Source organism: Lacerta agilis, chromosome 1 (genome assembly GCF_009819535.1).
Source record: "Lacerta agilis isolate rLacAgi1 chromosome 1, rLacAgi1.pri, whole genome shotgun sequence".
In the NCBI taxonomy this organism is placed as follows: domain Eukaryota; kingdom Metazoa; phylum Chordata; class Lepidosauria; order Squamata; family Lacertidae; genus Lacerta; species Lacerta agilis.
In genome coordinates this window covers 75,171,544-75,189,490 of record NC_046312.1, presented here as the reverse complement: position 1 = coordinate 75,189,490, position 17,947 = coordinate 75,171,544, and the positions used below count along the sequence as shown (strand labels likewise).

The 17,947-nt window shown below is 46.4% G+C and overlaps 1 protein-coding gene across 1 annotated transcript; it reads right to left on the bottom strand.

The window, feature by feature from the left end:
- Window positions 1-467: 467 nt before the first annotated feature.
- On the bottom strand, window positions 468-17,290 carry CEND1 (cell cycle exit and neuronal differentiation 1). Its single transcript, XM_033155662.1, has 2 exons — window positions 17,124-17,290; window positions 468-3,333 (listed from the first exon to the last, which is right to left on the bottom strand). Exon 2 carries the CDS (start codon window positions 3,094-3,096, stop codon window positions 2,683-2,685), a length of 414 nt encoding a protein of 137 aa, XP_033011553.1. The 5' UTR covers window positions 3,097-3,333; window positions 17,124-17,290; the 3' UTR covers window positions 468-2,682.
- Between the last annotated feature and the right edge of the window lie 657 nt (window positions 17,291-17,947).

Genomic DNA, 17,947 nt, shown 5'->3' with positions numbered 1-17,947 from the left:
ATTCCTCTTTCCCTCCCCTCTCCACCACCTGGCCAAATGAACGATCTCACAGACACAACAAGGTGCCTTGTTGCACTACAACTGACTGGAGATGCATGGGCGAGGGCTACTTAAGAAATTCAGGGAGCCCATCAGCCTATACCCTGCCTCAATATGCCAACGCAGGAGCAGCTGAGAAGCAGGAGCAGCAGCCAGGCAAGGCGTAAGCAAGGCGAGTGCCCTTCTTTTTTCTGAAAGGGTCAATGATGGGCAGGAGTCACAATGACAACACCTCCTGGTTTACATGGAAACTTTAGGGAGGAATGTGCCACACGCACAAATAAAGAATGTGCAGTGCTGGTACACGGCTATTTTTTCCTGACTGCATCAGAAGATTATACTGACTAGATTTATTGTTTTAAAAGGGTCTGCTTAGAAGCAGTAGTTTTCAGCTCCCAGCACAAGAGGGATTATCGTACATTCACCAGTTGGCTAACCATACATTCGTTTATTGGAAGGAAACCATGGTTTCGGATGCTGCATGGTGGAATGCTAGTGGCACAAAACATGGACACTTTGTGTGAATGCAGGTGCGCAAATAATGGTTGCCTTTTGCTTTTTGTACAAAGAATACAGGTTTTGTAGCTTTACAAAGACTCCAGTAAACTGTACTATATACACAGATATTCTCAAATAAGGTAAGGGTAGGAAAGCTTGTATAGGAAAGCTTGTACACATACATACACACAAAAATACAGGTGTTTTCAGACTGGATGTGGGATCTGGAGAATTATTCTAGACAGTGGGACACCACAGTACTAAGCAACGACTGTTGGTGAATGATTCCCCTATAGACCTAACCTATCACGTCACAACCATAAATACGAGAGAAAGGGAGAGAAAGTTGGTCTTCAAGACGACGAACTGTAGTCCTGCCACTATCACCATCTCATCCTATTTCATGATCAAGTTGTGGGTCCAGAGACTAAAATGTAAAAGAAATCTAGTACCCACATTAATTTATGAGCAAGTCTGTACTGCGACGAAAACTTGGCTGCTCATATCTATCCCAACCTAACAACAGAAAAAAGCTTTACAACTCCTAGTTCAATCTAATTAGCCTTTCCTTTTTTTAATAAAAAAACAAACAAACACCACCACTAATCTGATGTCAATCACCACTTTCGCATCAGATTCAATCTAAGCAAAAATATACAGTACATGTAAGCTTCTTGTTGCAAACGGTCATCCCTACATTACAATTTATGTCCCAATGCTCTTATGGTCAGTGGATTATCTCTGGTAGATATATTAACAAAGATACGTCAACATACATTCCATTGATCCTTTCTCCTCTCAAATTCTGATTTTTATTCTTTAGGAAGGCCACCAATGTAGCAAGGCTAACTCAGGACACGGAATTTCCTCCCCTCTTAAATGCCCATTGGTTCTAATTTATTTAGGGGGGGGGAGTTGCCTCAATGAATCGGTTGCCATTTTTTCTCTGCACTGAAATGTCCAGTGAAATAAATGGGATTAGCCCATTTGTCTGGCTCCTCCAGCATTAGAGTTATAAAGTGTCAGATAGCAAAAGACAATCCATCCATTTCAAATCTGTGCACCTGGGCAGGGTGCTCCATACATAAATACTTCCTAAACCATAATCCAGTTGTTGATTGGTCACAAGCTAAAAAAAAAGAGGAAAGCGAAAGAAAGAACCAACCAACCAACCAACCAACCAACCAACCCATAATTGCTTCTTACTTTCCCCTTCCATACATGGCATACAATGACAGGTCAACCTTCCACAGTGAAGCACTAGCATTCATCCCAAATCCATATGCACAGAAGGCCTCATTGACTTCCACCTATTTTGAATTGAGTTGTTTTAAGTATCAATGGCATCAAGTCCTGCATACGAAGTTTACCAGCACAGGACCAGGTGCTTCAACAGAAAATGTTCTATTAAGTTGGAATGCCCATTGAAATCCACAGCCAGGCGGCTATAAGTCACCATGCCCATATATTGCACGGTGGGGTGGCAAGGCTACCCTGTGGCTCTCAACAGGCCATGCTTGCTTCTTGACCTTTGAAAGCCCCCCGTGCTCCAGCTGCTACTTTGAAACTTAGGCAAAGTGTCCACAGAGTGAGCACATTAATGTTGTGACGAAACGCGTACTAGGGACACCCTATCCCCCTTGGATCAGGAAAGAAGCTCTAGCTTGTGAGCATTCTCACACCACTGTACAGTGTGTGCTGGAACAGAGATGGCAACAGGTGACCCTGCCGATGGGAAACTCTCCCTTTCCACCTGCTCTACCGCAATCCAGCGTAACCAAGCTGAGAACTCTGAGTGACCCTGGAGCCAAGCTAGGGACAAAAGGTGGGGAAGGGAAGGAAAACACCGCAAGAGCTCATACAGACCAGAGAAGAAAAGCCATCTATACACATTGCTGCTGCAAGCTGAGTTATATTACACAAAAGAGCAGAAGCCCACCAAGTGCCCACGCTAGGCCAATGCTGGCGCATCTGCTAGGAGCAAGGCAGCGGCCAGCATTGCAGTTTGTACCTACTTAGCTCTTTCTCTATATATACGGCATATTTATAGGTATGTATAGAGTTTACCACATGCATTTTGTTTCAAAAGGAACTGTACATTCAGCCCAGGGTTATTTCTCTCCCCTGCGCTTCTTGGGTGCCAATTTATTTTTTCCGGGCAAGGAGAGCCACTCCCACAATCAGAGCAATGGCAGCCACCGCCGCCCCTCCGATGATGATCAGAGGCTTCATGTTCTCAAAAATGCTGCTGCCCGGAGACTCCTCCGCATTGTTCCCTTTGTGCTCAGAGTCAGCGGGGTGACCTGCGGCCTCCGCACCCTCCCCAGCAGAACTAGGCTTCATGTTGCCATGGTTGTTCAGCATGGCCGCCTCATTGGCTGCCGCCGTTGCTGCCTTTTTGGCTGGGGTGGCGGCGGGAGGAGCCGGCTGCTCCTTTGAAGGGGCTTCTTTCTTATCGGCAGCTGTGGCGGGCCCAGGGTTGGGCTTCTCTGGCTTCCCGGAGCTGGCGGTTTTGGCATCAGGCTTATTTCCACTGCGGGTGCTCCCTTTGGACTCCATCTTGCTCAGCTGCACAGCGGAGGCGACCCACTCCTGCTCTCGGACCAAACGGAAAGGGGTGGTGGTGGAGGCACAAAGCAGGTTGGACTGACCCCGGCTCCCTTCACTTGGCCCTCGAGCCAAAATCCCAATAAAAAAGGATCCGCCTCAAAACTGCCTGGCCTTGTGCAGCTATAATTCCGTGGTCCAGGAGGGTGCCCTGCTCAAACAATATGCCACTGGATCATGTTACAGAACCTGCAAGATAAATTAAAAACACAAAGGTCACAAAAGACATCAAGAGCAGTATCCCATCTTTTCAGACCTGGAGACACACATTTTGCCCAGACATGTACTGTATATTCTGGCGCATAAGACTACTTTTTAATCCAGGAAAATCTTCTCAAAAGTCGGGGGTCATCTTATACGCCGGGTGGAGAATCTGCGGTCGAGTATATCTCAAACTCTATATTTTAACTGGAAAAGTTGGGAGTCATCTTATATGCCCAGTCGTCTTATATGCTGGAAAATACAGTATTTCAGGACTCACTTCTTCATATTTTGCTATATATTTGCATGGTAATATAGTGCTGATGTTGCAGTAGACCTATTGAGACCAGATAGTCAGCCCTGGCCTACCAGACACCAACGAATGATCTAGGGTGCCTTTTTTTCCATTTCATAAAATTTAAACACTGCTTGATTGTTTAAAAAACCTTCAAAGGAGTTTACAAAAAATAGGAATGAAAGAATAACATTATTGGTAATTCAAAAAAATTCAAGCTAAAATAACAATAGACAAAAAATAGGTAAAAACTCGCACCAATTTTCTAAATATCTGGGTAGGCTTATTTAAACAAAAATGTTTGGGGGAGGCCTCTGTATTTTACTTTCTAAGAAAAGGCAGTACTCATTTATGACGGCTACTTACTTTGAACTGTGCTGCCAAGTACGGTTGGCAAACAGTCTCCTGTTCCAAAGAGCCTGCAGCAAAAGACATAAGAAGGGGCCGTGGCAGCTGCTGGCCACTGGGGCTGGTAGGGCAGAAGGCAAGGAGCCACAGCCAATGACAGAAGCAGCACACAAGACCCGGGTGGCGCTGTGGGTTAAACCACAGAGCCTAGGGCTTGCAGATCAGAAGGTCGGCGGTTCGAATCCCCGTGACAGGGTGAGCTCCCGTTGTTCAATCCCAGCTCCTGCCAACCTAGCTGTTCGAAAGCACAAAGTGCAAGTAGATAAATAGGTACTGCTCCAGCAGGAAGGTAAACGGCGTTTCCGTGCGCTGCTCTGGTTCACCAGAAGCGGCTTAGTCATGCTGGCCACACGACCCGGAAGCTGTACGCCTGCTCCCTCGGCCAGTAAAGCGAGATGAGCGCCGCAACCCCAGAGTCGTCCGCGACTGGACCTAATGGTCAGGGGTCCCTTTACCTTTACCCCACCCTCCTCCTCGCTGACTTCTACAAGGGCAGCACTGAGTATAAGAAGGAGGGAGCTTAGAGCCAGCACCACCCTGTGGATGGGTTGTAAGTAAGCAGGGACAAGCCGAGTGCAGACTGCAGCTGGCAAGAGCAGCGCCTCATTTACTCCAACAGACTCGGCTGAGAAAGAAATAAACAGACAAGGTGGGACAAAACATGGGCACCTGATGGCAGTGGTTTAATATGTCAGTATCTCCAATGGCATGGTACCTTTTTTGACAGTTTTTGCTCATCTGTTTCAAGCCTGGACCCAGAAGGGGACACCGCCACTCCTTTAGTCTCCTGTGCCACATCATCAGTAAAACTCCAGAGACCAAGACCCAGAGGCTCCCAACATCACGCTGTGTTAGACCAGCAATAAATGTTGGGAGAATCAAAATCCCAGAGGCAAAGAACAAATACCCTGGGAATTATTGGAAGTTTGTAGGAGACGTGCAGCACAATCCTAAGCATGTTGACACAAGGAATGCAAATTTCACTGAGCTCAGTGGGATTTACTTCCTATTAGAAGGAAGGAAAGTAGTTCAGTGCTTTGCATGCAGAAGGTCCCAGGTTCAATTCGTGGCATCTTCAGGTAAGGTTGAAAGGCTGAAAGGCCCCTGTCAGAAACCCAGGAGACCCACTGCTAGGTAATAGCTGATATGAAGCTAGATGGATCAATGGCCTTAAATGGCTACCTGTGCATTGATTGATAGGTGTTCTTAAATTTGCAACCTCCATTTTACAGGTCCTTAATAATAAGCTTTCACAAATCTACAATGAAATCTTGGTGTGTGTGTCCCAATGTGTGATGGGAAAATATTGGATTATTTCCATTGCCCTTGAAAAAGCGCAATGCAGCATCCGAAGGTCATTGGAATGATGGAATTGATCAAAACTTGTTGGCAAGGTCTTAGATGGCTCATGGCCTTTTCAAGAATGTTGCAAGGTAAGCTTTCCCCCAGTCTCCATCCCAGGTCAAATAACGTTTAGGAAAGGTTTTCAACTAGCACGGCCAGCTCAATACATTTTGCTGCCCAAGGCAATTGCATTCCCTCCCTTGTCCATTTTACATAATGATGCTAATAGCTCAATCATACATCAAGACTGATGACAGGGGAGCATCTTCCACCACACCCAGGGCAGAAAGCTAGCTTAGAGGGGGCTACCGGTTCATGAGAACTGCAGGTGGGCTGAATACTATTGCACTCAGAACCAGTTTGCTGGCTTCTCACAGACATCTGATTGGCCACTGTGAGAGGAGGATGCTGGTCTTGATGAGTCATTGGCCTAAGTCAGGGTCTCTTCTAATGGTGCCGCCTACTACGTGTTGGGTGAAAGCACTAGGAGAGACAGGCAGGCCATCTTTGCCACTACAGCAAAACTGCTGGAGGTTTCGGGAACAGCTGCATACAGTTTTTCCACCAACAAAGTTAAATCCAGACCTATAATATATCCAGCAAAAAAAAGGAAAAAAAGAAAATGAAAATCTCCTGGAAATCCCCTCCCATCATCCTCTTCAAAGATGGAAACAAGTAGAAAGAGTTTATATATTTTTACCATTCAAAGCAGGTTGTGACAGTATATTTCTATGCAATATTTAAACTAGATTACCTTTTTTTGAGCAGGGGAGTTTTAGAACTCTGCATTTTGATTCTGTTTCTCTCTCTCTCTCTCTCTCCTATTACCGGGGTATTTCCCCAAAGGGAGATGAAAAGGCAGGCAGGGCTAGGTCCCCATCAAACAGGACATGGCCCATTCACTCACACACACACCCACCCACACACCATGAACAGCTTTTCTTTAACAACCCCTGCTCCCCACCACACCACTCTAGCAACAGACCTGCCACAACTGGCACATACTGTATCTAAGCTCCATAACCCACAGTCCACAGAAAAACATCAGATTTTAACAGTGCAGCACGTCTTAAATTATATATGCAGCTCACCAGTGTCCTCCGGTGCACCAAAGCACCTTTGGGAGGCTGCAGTTTTGAGCAGACAAAGAATGGGAGGGGGCCTGCTAACTATTCCCCTATGAGCTGCTTTTCCTAGCACTTAGTTTGAAATAGCTAGAAATTAAAAGCAAAGCCATAAATAGACTAGAGGAGGCCTTTTAATTACTTATGACTCAGCCAACCAGAACTTGAAAAAAGAAAGCTCAGCTTGGTCATCACTGTAGCACCAACAAATGAACCACCACAGCTTAAGCATCACAGAGCAAGTATTCTGCTTCCAAATACCAGGCTTGGGGGGGGGGGACGGGACCTTGATCTTACAGATCCTAAAAAGTTGTATCTTGGATAAAGCTTCCTTTTCCAAGAATAGGTTCCTAGGAAGTAAGAGCCTGCAAGGGGGTAGGTGGGTCAGTGATCTGGCAGCTTGTGTAGGGGTGGATGGCAGTGCTGTCAAGTATCCCGTTTTCCCCGGGAATCTCCCTTATTTCAAGCAGTTTCCTGCTGCTATCCCTTATTTTTTATATCCCTTTAATTTCCCGTTTTTTCAAAGGAAGCAGCTCCTTCCCCTCCCCCTGCTGGCCAGGGACTGGGAAGACCTCGCCTCCTTGCAGCCTCAAAGCAAGCGGGAGCCATTTCCCGCGCTTACAGGCATCGTAGCCCACGGGCAGCGTTTCCAAAATACAGTAAGCCTACTGCGCGCATTCACACCAGTGCCGCCCACTTTTGCTTCTGGCTCCGCCCACCACTGCCATGTGACTGTCCCCGGGATAAGTGAGTCTGCTGATCCCTTATTTTCAAATCCAAAACTTGACAGCTATGGTGGATGGATGGTTGATAAAATGGAGATTTTGATTAATCTGCACCCAGCTACATGGTTTGAACTTTTTTTTCTGGAGTTGTGCACCCCTTATTACATAACATATACCATCATTGTAAAATTTAGGATAGAACGTATTAGGCAGCATAGGATGAATGCATGCAGGGCAAGCACTTTAGCCATGTTCCCCAAATTTTCAAGTGATTGGAAAGAGCCAAAGCTCAGCGGTAGAAGCATCTGCTTTGCATGCAGACAGTCCCCAGTTCAATCTTTGCAGTCTCCAGAAAGAACCCTGGTGAGCCTCTTCTGCCAGTCGGAGTAGACAATGCAGAGTGAGGTGGACCAGTTGGTCAGAGTCCACATAGGGCAGCTACCTATGTTCCTAAGTGAACTTGGAATGGCAGCCCTCTGTGGCCTTTTAATTCATAGTTCTCCAGCACAGCATCCTGTACCAAGGAGAGAACATGCAAACACGGCTGAGAAAGCCAGCCCCCACACTCCTCCACCCCCTCTTTTCACTTTGTTTAGCAAGCTGCAGTGGCATTCTCCTCTTCCAAATTACTAGCTTGCACTAAGCTATTTTGTATGTGCAAGCAAAGAAAAGGAGGAAGCAGAATAACAAAGCCAATAATTTATAAGGGGGGGGGGGGAGAAAACAGACCCATAGCCACATTGTCTTTGGGGGAGGGCTTCTTTGAGAGGGTGGTTTCTTCTAGATCAGTACAACAGAAACAAGCAACTTTACTGTAAAAATGACAACAAACGAACAGAACACTGATAAATTCAGGGCAGAGAGGAGTGGGGGAATGAATTCATTGGAATGAATGCATAAATCTTCATCCCATGCGCTCTCTCACTCTCTCTCTCACTCTCTCTCTCTCTGTTTGTGTGTGTGTGTGTGTGTGTGTGTGTTTGTTTTAAAACACTTAGCTTTTCCAGCAGGGGAAGAGAAAGTTAGACTGTAATCCTAACCTCCTTTAGCTGGGAGTAAACCCTGGCGAATTAAATACAATTTAGTTCTAAGTAGACATGATTAGGATTGCTTTGCTCTCGCTAAATATATGTTGTTTTAGTAAAGCACTAGCTCCTGAAAGGGATCTGGTTATTGCAGTGGTGACTCAAGAGGTAGGGAATAATCTGATATCCATTTACTTGGGAGAATGCTCCACTGAATTCAAAATGGAATTTACTTTTGAGCTGAAATTTATAGAATTGCATAGTAGGTTGTTTTTCGTTTGCTTTCTACAGCCAAGCAGGTGGGGGGGGGCAGAAACTCCACCTCCACCCTGAGCAGCACCAGCAAGACTCTGGAGCCAGCAACAAGTACACATCTCTTCGGGTATCAGAACACACTGCAACTTTTTGTTGCAGGCCACACTTGTTCCTTTTAATAGGTAAAGGTAAAGGGAACCCTGACAACTCTGGGGTTGCAGCACTCATCTTGCTCTATAGGCCAAGGGAGCCGGCGTTTGTCCGCAGACAGCTTCCGGGTCATGTGGCCAGCATGACTAAGCTGCTTCTGGCGAACCAGAGCAGCACATGGAAGAAGAGAAGAAGAAGAAGAAGAGTTTGTATTTGATATCCCGCTTTATCACTACCCTAAGGAGTCTCAAAGTGGCTAACATTCTCCTTTCCCTTCCTCCCCCACAACAAACACTCTGTGAGGTGAGTGAGGCTGAGATACTTCAAAGAAGTGTGACTAGCCCAAGGTCACCCAGCAGCTGCATGTGGAGGAGCGGAGATGCGAACCCGGTTCCCCAGATTACAAGTCTACTGCTCTTAACCACTACACCACACTGGCTCTCAGTTTACCTTCCTGCCGGAGCGGTACCTATTTATCTACTTGCACTTTGACATGCTTTTGAACTGCTAGGTTGGCAGGAGCAGGGACCGAGCAACGGGAGCTCACCCCGTCGCGGGGATTCGAACCGCCGACCTTATGATCGGCAAGCCCTAGGCTCTATGGTTTAGACCACAGCACCACCCGCATCCTTTTAATAGTGAGCTCAAATTGCTCAATTTCAAAAGGTGCCAAAATGGCTAGAATGTGGGGGAACATTAAGAAAAGTTTTGTGCTCTATAGCGCCATCTTGTGCCGCAAGTTTATAACGTATTTACAAAGCTGTTGTTGTTTGTTTACTAATGTAGCTGAGTCCTGGGGCTGTTTCAAAGGGGGCTCCATTCTCTCAAAACTCCCACAACCCAGTCCAATGAGTACAGTGGTACCTCAGGTTACAGACGCTTCAGGTTACAGACTCCGCTAACCCAGAAATAGTACCTCGGGTTAAGAACTTTGCTTCAGGATGAGAACAGAAATCATGCTCCTGTGGCGCAGCAGCAGCAGGAGGCCCCATTAGCTAAAGTGGTACCTCAGGTTAAGAACAATTTCAGGTTAAGAACAATTTCAGGTTAAGAATGGATCTCCAGAACAAATTAAGTTCTGGTACTCAAGGTACCACTGTATTGAGCATGCTTAATGGCTTCCAGGAACCATGGAATATTGATTACCAATGAGGGAAATAAACAATTGGCTTGCTTAAATGCCTTCTAGCTTAGGGCTGGAGTTGTGGAGGAAAGGGATTGGGGGGGGGACGTACTTCCATTTTTTGTTGGGGGGTCCTACTGGTCATAATAAACTTGACCCCTGCAATTGTTGGATTTCTGTTCCCCTTCCTGCATTTGTCATCTCTTCCTTTCTCCAGAAGCTTAGAAAGTAAATCTGTCCCTTTTCTTTTCCCCTGTCTGTGATGCTGAAAGATATCTACCCTACACCAAATAGATGAGTCACACTAGTTTTTCTGTAAAGAGCCATAATTACAAAAAGGCTGTTCTCTTCCCCTTCAACAGTCATTTTCCAGGGCCCATTATCCCCCTTCTTGAAAGATGTCAGACTAGAAACAGAGGCAGGCACAAGAACCTCAGGACTCTTGGTCAGAGGGGAAAATCAATATTCAGGAAGGGGTTCAAGTTAGAATGTTGCAGCCCATTGCAACAACCATTTCGCAAACAAAATTTTCGTCTCAGCATCACAGAATGCTGGATTAAAAAGGCCTTTGGTCTGATCAAGCAGGGCTATTATGTCCTTACAGAGTCCCACTCAGATTAGTACTAGCTTTACATGGGTTAGCAGCATTGGCCCAGATAGCAGAAATATTGTCTAACCAAAAAAACCGCTCCTATAGATCTATAACCCTGCAATACAGTGTCTCTAAATTAGCATTTCCTGTTGTGCTTCCTGTTTGCAAGCAACTGTTCCTCACTGTAGCAACAGGTAGAAGCACCTGGAAGTACCTTGGAATCAAAAGTGCCACCTCAAGAGAAGAAAATTGCATGCACACTAATAAGGGTGGCCCCAGTACATGCTAAGAGAAGACAATGGGCAGTTTGCTGAAATGTTTAGGGGAAATTCCTGCCTTAATAATATTGCTAGATAACTAGCTGAAATGGAGGGTGGGGCTCCCACATACATAAATTGTAGTGGAAGAAGAAAGGGGGGGGGGAGATTTGAGTAGATTTGAGCTGAGCAAAGCTGAGCTGCAAATGCAAAAACTCCCAGTTCTAACACAACTATTCAAAGGGTACAGGCACCCTGTTTCCCTTTGTCAGCTACTGAGCAGTTCATGGAGCTGCTACTCTAAAGAGAAACCACACAGCATCTATCTCCAGGTGTAAAAGAGTGCCAGTGGTTGCTTTACAAACACATTTCCCAGCTCACTAGATCTGTGTCTTCAGCAACCAAGTCAGGAATTAAAACCGAAACAGCTGTAGCCTTACCAGGGGAAGGAAAGGGTTGAACTCCTCCCACCCCAAGCACTGTGGTCCTGGTGAAGATTGTGGGGGGTTGTTCCTGTTACCTGATGTTATTTTTTTAATAAAAAAAATCTGACATAGCTAAAGACAAGGTGAGTGTCATGTTGGCTTTGACAGAAAGTTAAGTGCAGTCCAGATTTTCATCAACCGCAGTAGAAGGAGTAGAACTCTTCCTCCCCTCCCCACCACTAAACAAATTATGAACAATCTCCAAAACCAGCCCCAAATGATGATAGGACAGAGAGATTCAACAAGCAACGTATGGTCAAGCACTTGGTCAGTGATGCCCCTCATGTCCAGACAGCATCCACAAATGTATCAACTGCAAACAGACAACTGCCTTCACCAGCCCAGTCTCCTCCACATATTAGACTTCCAACTCCTTGCCACCATGCTGCATGTGCAGTCATGATGGGAGTTGTAGTCCAACAACATCTAGAAAGCACGGGGTTAGGGAACCCACCACCAAACCAATAGCGGCCTAGTGATGCATCCCCACCCCTCACCCTTTGAACTGTGGACACATCACTCTGAAGAAAACAGGGGCAGTCAGGCTATTCACCTCCTGCGGGGCTCCGGGCACTGAAGTTTCAATCCACTATGCTCATGACTTCTGGTTTTGTTTGTTTTTTGTTACTGTTGTCCTCTGAAGTTGTGTGCACCTCTCCCAGAAAACAGAGACCCACCCATTCTAATCCTTCCCCCATCAAAACTCTCTGGCCTGTGGCTTCTTAAGCAGCTGCTCTTCTTCAGCATCTCAAAAGAGTGATGCCTCAGATCACTTCCTGTGTCAGAAAGGAAAACAGCGCCCAGGAGCCAATCAAAAATAAACAGCCACCAACTTTCTTCCCACCTACCAAGCACTGCCCATTTTGACAAGCAATTCTATGTTCAGAGAAGTTCGAAGGACTAAGCAATTGTATTTGTGAACAAGACCTTGGTTTATAAAACTAGGAATATCCATGTTCTGACCCTGGAACCGATGCCCTGAACTTGAACCTGGAAAAGTCATTTTCAAACCCTGTCTTAATTTTCACTTTAGCCAAGTTACCATATCTCAGGACTCTGTCGAGACACCAGCTGATATGGGCAAGTGAATCTTCTGACTGGTTACAGGTAGGTAGCCGTGTTGGTCTGCCATAGTCTTCTGACTGGATCCACCTGCAGAATAATGCCTTGTGTGGGAAAGCACATGTGTACTCTTTGTTCCCCAGAGATTCCCATCAGCATCAAGGAGGCCTGCATATGCAAGTTGTCACATGTGATCTCTGCAGAGGCTGCACATCTGTCACCAGGCTGGAGATACTTCCTGTATAGGGATTTTGTGACACACAAAGCAGCCTTTGGGACCACGTAGCAGTTTTGCAGCACACCGTGAAATGTTTTTGCAAAAGCATCATTGCTTAGTCAGCTGACTGGCACTCAGGAGGCCCAGGAAGCAATGCTGACCCATTTTTTCCTGATATATTTATGACACCCTCTCTATGCCCACTAGTCATCCTGTCTTTCTTGGACTACAGCTCTCTTTTTTCTCAGAGAATCTCTTTTCCTTTTGAATTCTGACACAGCCCACAGAGTCTAATGCTGGCAATTGCTTTTACATGCTGATCATGACACTGTGCTAGAACATTGGCCACACTTTCTCAAGGTGCAGAAGGAAAACCCCAGAATCCTGTACAGCCCAGTTCCATGGCCATGACAAAATGGCTGCCACAGTACTTATACCCCTTAGCAGAGCAAATAGTCAGTTAGTCAGGGCAAGTTTGTACAGTCAGCAGCATCAAGTGATTGAGTCTGTCCCCAAAGAGAAAAAACTCAACTTCAGGCTACAAGTAGGTGGTTCCATCTTTGACTAGTCACCTGTGAAATATTTCCTGACCCATAAAAAGGGTTGTCAGGGAGATGGGCTCTGTCCTAGAACTCGGCCTGGCATTCTAGTTTACTATGTGGCAATTGTATAAACAGGCATCCCCCCCCCCCGGATGTGGTTGGGGTGGATCATACATTTAGTGAATTTCCAAATCTTTGGTTGCAGCTGTCCCACTACAACAGGGTTTCCCAAACTTGGGTCTCCAGCTGTTGCTGGACTACAAATCCCATTGTTCCTAGCTAGCAGGACTAGTAGTCAGGAATGAGGGGAACAGTGGTCCAAAAACAGCTGGAGACCCAAGTTTGGGAAACCCTGCACTAGAGCCTATAGCACATGTGGCTAACCTTTTTCAGCCTTAGGACTACACAAGAGGTTTGAGCAACTCTCCAAGAGTAGTGGTGTGTCCACCGCACACTCCTTTATGTGCACACACACCACACATAGAGATACAACACACACACTCTATTGGGAGAGGAGTTGCTCCTTCAAAGCAGGTGGGACATCCCAGAATCTTCATTGAGAGTTAACAAATTAAGGCAGCAGAGCTGTGAAGAACAAAATGGGGCACCTCGTTACTGGAGTAACTGGCAGCTGGGAGGAAGCCCCATCATCAGTACATAAGATCACTGGGCAACTGCCAAAGCCTCGGGACCCTGGCAAGACCCATTGCGCAGGCTCCTTTCAATGGGCGGCTCCCATTGGGGGTCTGAAAACCCTCATTTTTGTTTCCTAGAGCAATGCTATGTGGGGGCACTGTGCAAAATCATAATGGTTTCAAATCCACCCAAAGCTCACAAGTGTGCTGCCGCTGTTGCTCCCCACCCAAAGAGGCCATCAACATAGCATGGAGCCCTGCTCAGGGGCATTTTGCTGAGGGTGGCCTCAGGCTTGAAGTCAACCCTGCAGGGTTTGATGAGTGGCCTGAAGTGTGTGCATTATCCTGTCAGATCTGTTCCTAGCTCAGGATAAACAAACATGTAAACCAACCCTCATTCCTCCAATATAGGCATGCCATCTTTTCCATCTCTGGATGGAGTTAGGGATACTTAATTGCCACACAGAGTTGTTGCCCTGGACAGGCTGTTAAGCTTGCAGAGGTATAAAGCTGGCATAGAAGTTGGTTCATCAAACATGAGTTCAGTCTGACTGAGTCATAACACCGTCACCCTGCCACCTGCTTTTTTTTCTTTCTGTATACAAGCCATGGGAGGCCCATGGACTTTTCCTTCTCTCTACTTGTTGAATACAGAGATAGATAAAACCATAAGAAGAAGAACAAAAAACTCCAGTGCCACAAAACAATGATGAACAACGGCTCCAATGAGAATGGCGGCTCTGATTATCTTATCAGCGTTCCTGATAACTAGTAACTTCTGTTTCCCTGTAACTCAATTCAAAGCTATGCATTCGGTGCCCCGGATGTGTCACCCAAAAATTCCCCTGTTTTGCTCTGCAATGGCAGACAAATGACTGGGTTGGAAATCTCGCAAGGCCCCGAACGTTGCAGGCGCTGGCTCAAAGCTGTTGTGTCGCACTTGAAATTCAAGAAGCCATTGCAGACAGAGATCCTGACCCAGCTTGAAGCAACGACCTTTAGCAAAGAACAGCAGAAGCTCCCTGGGGTGGCTCAGGCCTACTCAGACTCTACCTCGCCAACCAACAAAAGCTGTCCTTCCCCTCTTACCTATTCCCCAGTAATGCTAAGAAGGGCATTATCTAGTGGAAAATATATAAGCATCCATTGACTCATCATCCACACACACTCTCCATGGGGGATTATTTATAGCAATGTTATTGAGGAGGGAAAGGAAGCCGGTAAATTCTTCCTCCCTTCTGCTGCAGCAAGCAAAGGCCTGACCACAAGGAAATGGAGGCCTGGCGCTTGCCAAGAGGCAGCAATGGAAAAATGCCAGAGGAGCAAGTGATGTTAAAGGAGACCAAGAACACCCGGACTCTATGAGAGTATTGAGTTTTATTGTTGCCACATCTTTAGAAGATAACGGTAGAAGTAGCTTTCAAAGTAGCTTTCATCCAGAACTCTCTGGCGAAAGTATGAAAATGCAGGCCCAAGAGATGTTCTGCTTGTCTAATAATAAGCCTGCAAAGAAGCCGGTTGATTTCTGGCCACCCTAGTTTCCCTTAATTGCTCCACCAGCATCACCCACAATGGCAGAAAGAGAGTGAATGTTCCTCTTCATTTGGCACCTATGTAAAGGAGATGATCATATGATTCTATGATTCTATGTAACCCAAGCTTGGGAAATACTGAACAGCTACGATATACCAAAACACACACACCCTAAGGCTGATCAATAAAAATACAAGAGCAAATTCCTGTGCAAGTTAGGCATTACTACATCCCCATTAAAGAACAAATAGAAAACCTGCATGAGGAAGGGTGTGCTGAATTAAAAGGAACTTGAGGGCACATAGCTTGCTCTGAATTGTTACCCAATCGGTATTTTGGATCTCTGATGAAGGTATTCCATAGAGTGCTATGGAACAGGTGTGTTCTAGACATAATAAAAGTATCAACTGTATTCTACTGAAACTATAATTCAGAGTTATGGAATAAGGGTCAGGCCTTCAAAATAAACAACCTCAAGCAATCCTACCCCAGCAGTGCAGTTGCACACATGTCCACTCTGATTTCAATGGGACTTACTGTAGCTGAAGGGCAAAGATTTCCAGAGATCTTCAGTTTTCAGTTAGTGAAGTATGCTAATACCTTCTAGCAATTGCAGGCTGCTCAGCATTGGGGAGAGGGGCAGCCCTCATTTGAGAGCTTTAAAGCCTCAACTTCTGAATGCTTGGGAAAACCTGACACTCTTTTTTTAAAGGAAAAGGCCACACCAACAGGTATTTTCCAGGCACAATGTGAAGAATACATGGCAGTACACAAAGGCAGAAATACACTAAATATTAGAGCTTCCAGCATCATACAGGTGCCCCATAGCTCAAGGTGAATTCAAATACCCACTAGGTTGAGTGTTTCCTACCCGCTCTTACCCCAGGAACAATGCACAAGGGCCTATTTTAGAGCTAAGAGCAACTACCATTTTACCACTGGGTTCCTCCCATTTCCCAACTACTTTTAGATAGATGTAAAATATCAGAAGAAAGCTAGGATGCAGTATGCATCACTGAACTACCCCTTTTGTTTTAAGAGAATTTTACAGGCACAGATACACACTTTTCCAGCATAAAGTGGAGGGCATATGACCCTAAACTTAAAATTTCAAAAGGTTTGATCAAGCAAGCATCTTACATGCAGGATTGATGGCTAAATAAGGGGAAAGAATGAAACACCCAATGCAAAATACAGCATATAAGATTATTCAAGCTTCAAAAGTGTGCCATTAATGTTACAAGATTAAAACAAAGAGGGGTGACTATTTCTCTCCCGATTCTATCTATTTTTAGTTTATAAAAGATGCCTTAAATAAACACACCTGATTTCACAATAGCATCAGCCCCACTTTCTAAATTTAAATTATAAAAAAAATAGCTGGGTTGCTAGATTGTGCCAGCATGCTCTAATTCTCATCTGTTTCTCAGGGATGGGTGTTAAATCTTCTCCCGAAAAAAAATCTTGCTATAAATTCTCCTGGGCAGCCACTGCAATCGTTATGCTTGGGCAGCACTGGCTGCACAATGACCAAATCAAAACGCAGATGACGTTCTGCCGTACTATATAACCCCCAGGTTAGGTAGGACGTCGGTATTCCGCTTCTGCTCACACCCACCATCTGACCTTCAAGGAAGAAAGCGTGGCACAGGAGCCCTGGGTGTAGAACTCAAAACGCATTTCACAGGTGTTCCCCCCCCTGCCCCCCGCCCCGTTCCTACTTTGCTCAGGTGGCATCAATTGCCAGAATCAGGACAAATGCACCAAGGAAAGGCAGGGTTGCCGAATGAAATGCTTTTATCATAGCAACCCAGTGACCTCTCTCGCTTTCAGAGATGCCCAAGCAGCTTTACCTCTATTCACCTGCATGCAAAAACATTGTCCTCCACCATTCCCTCCTCCCTCCTCCATGCACATCCCTGTTTGCCTGCCTACCTATTTCCCTTACTCGGGGTGGGTCTTCTATAATGTTCCAGAAAGCCGAGGGTAAAACAAACGACCCATACCTTTACTTCCACCTTAGGGCTTCTGTTTGCTGATGTCACACCTTGGAAGCTGGCTGTTCCGCAGAGAGGAGGAACGGATGAAGAGCAGGGGAAGAGGAGGGGGAGGAAAATACCCTGGGAGTTTCCCACAATGCCTCACTGCAGACCCGCATGAAGCTGAGGAGGAGAGAGGCGGGGAAAGTGGGCGGGGCCAAGGGAGGGACCGAATGGCGGCGTGGGAGGAAGAGGCGAGCCGCGATAGGTCCTTAGCTCTTTTCAGGCTGGATGGCTGCAGGGAGTCGAGTTTGCGGCTGAGAACGTGGTCGGAGGGAGGCCTGGCGCCGTGTGGGTGGGAGACCGCTGCTCAGGAGCCCCCGGCGACTGGGCTCCTCTTTGCGCGGAAGGGGCGAACGGGAGGGGAGCGTCGCCCAGTATGAAGTAGGGCCAGCAGGGAATGAGCTATCCTATGAAACGCAGCGAAGCTGGAGTCCGGATGGTCGCCACGGGATCTGTTAAATGTGTGTATTCGAGAGGATGCGAAAAATGACCGTGCACACTGGTTGGCGAACTTTCGTGCCACGGTAGACTCCTCTTCGACGGGCACAAAATAGCTTGGAGGTTGGAGCGATGATTAAGATCGCAGCCCTGAGCGATTTGTTTCTCCGTGCCAAGGGGCTCTCGGATGACCCACCCCCCCCCCCAGCACCGGCCTAGTAGGGAAAGGAAGGAAGTGATAGAAGGCGCATGGATTTTGAGATGGGATAGACAGGAACTTCGCGCGGGGTGGGAAGCGAAGAGGCTTACGTTACGATCCCATCCTCGTGGGGGCAAAATGATTGTCTTAT

Excerpts from the sequence above, each read along its gene's own strand:
- CEND1 (XM_033155662.1), bottom strand. The coding sequence starts at position 3,096 with ATGGAGTCCAAAGGGAGCACCCGCAGTGGAAATAAGCCTGATGCCAAA.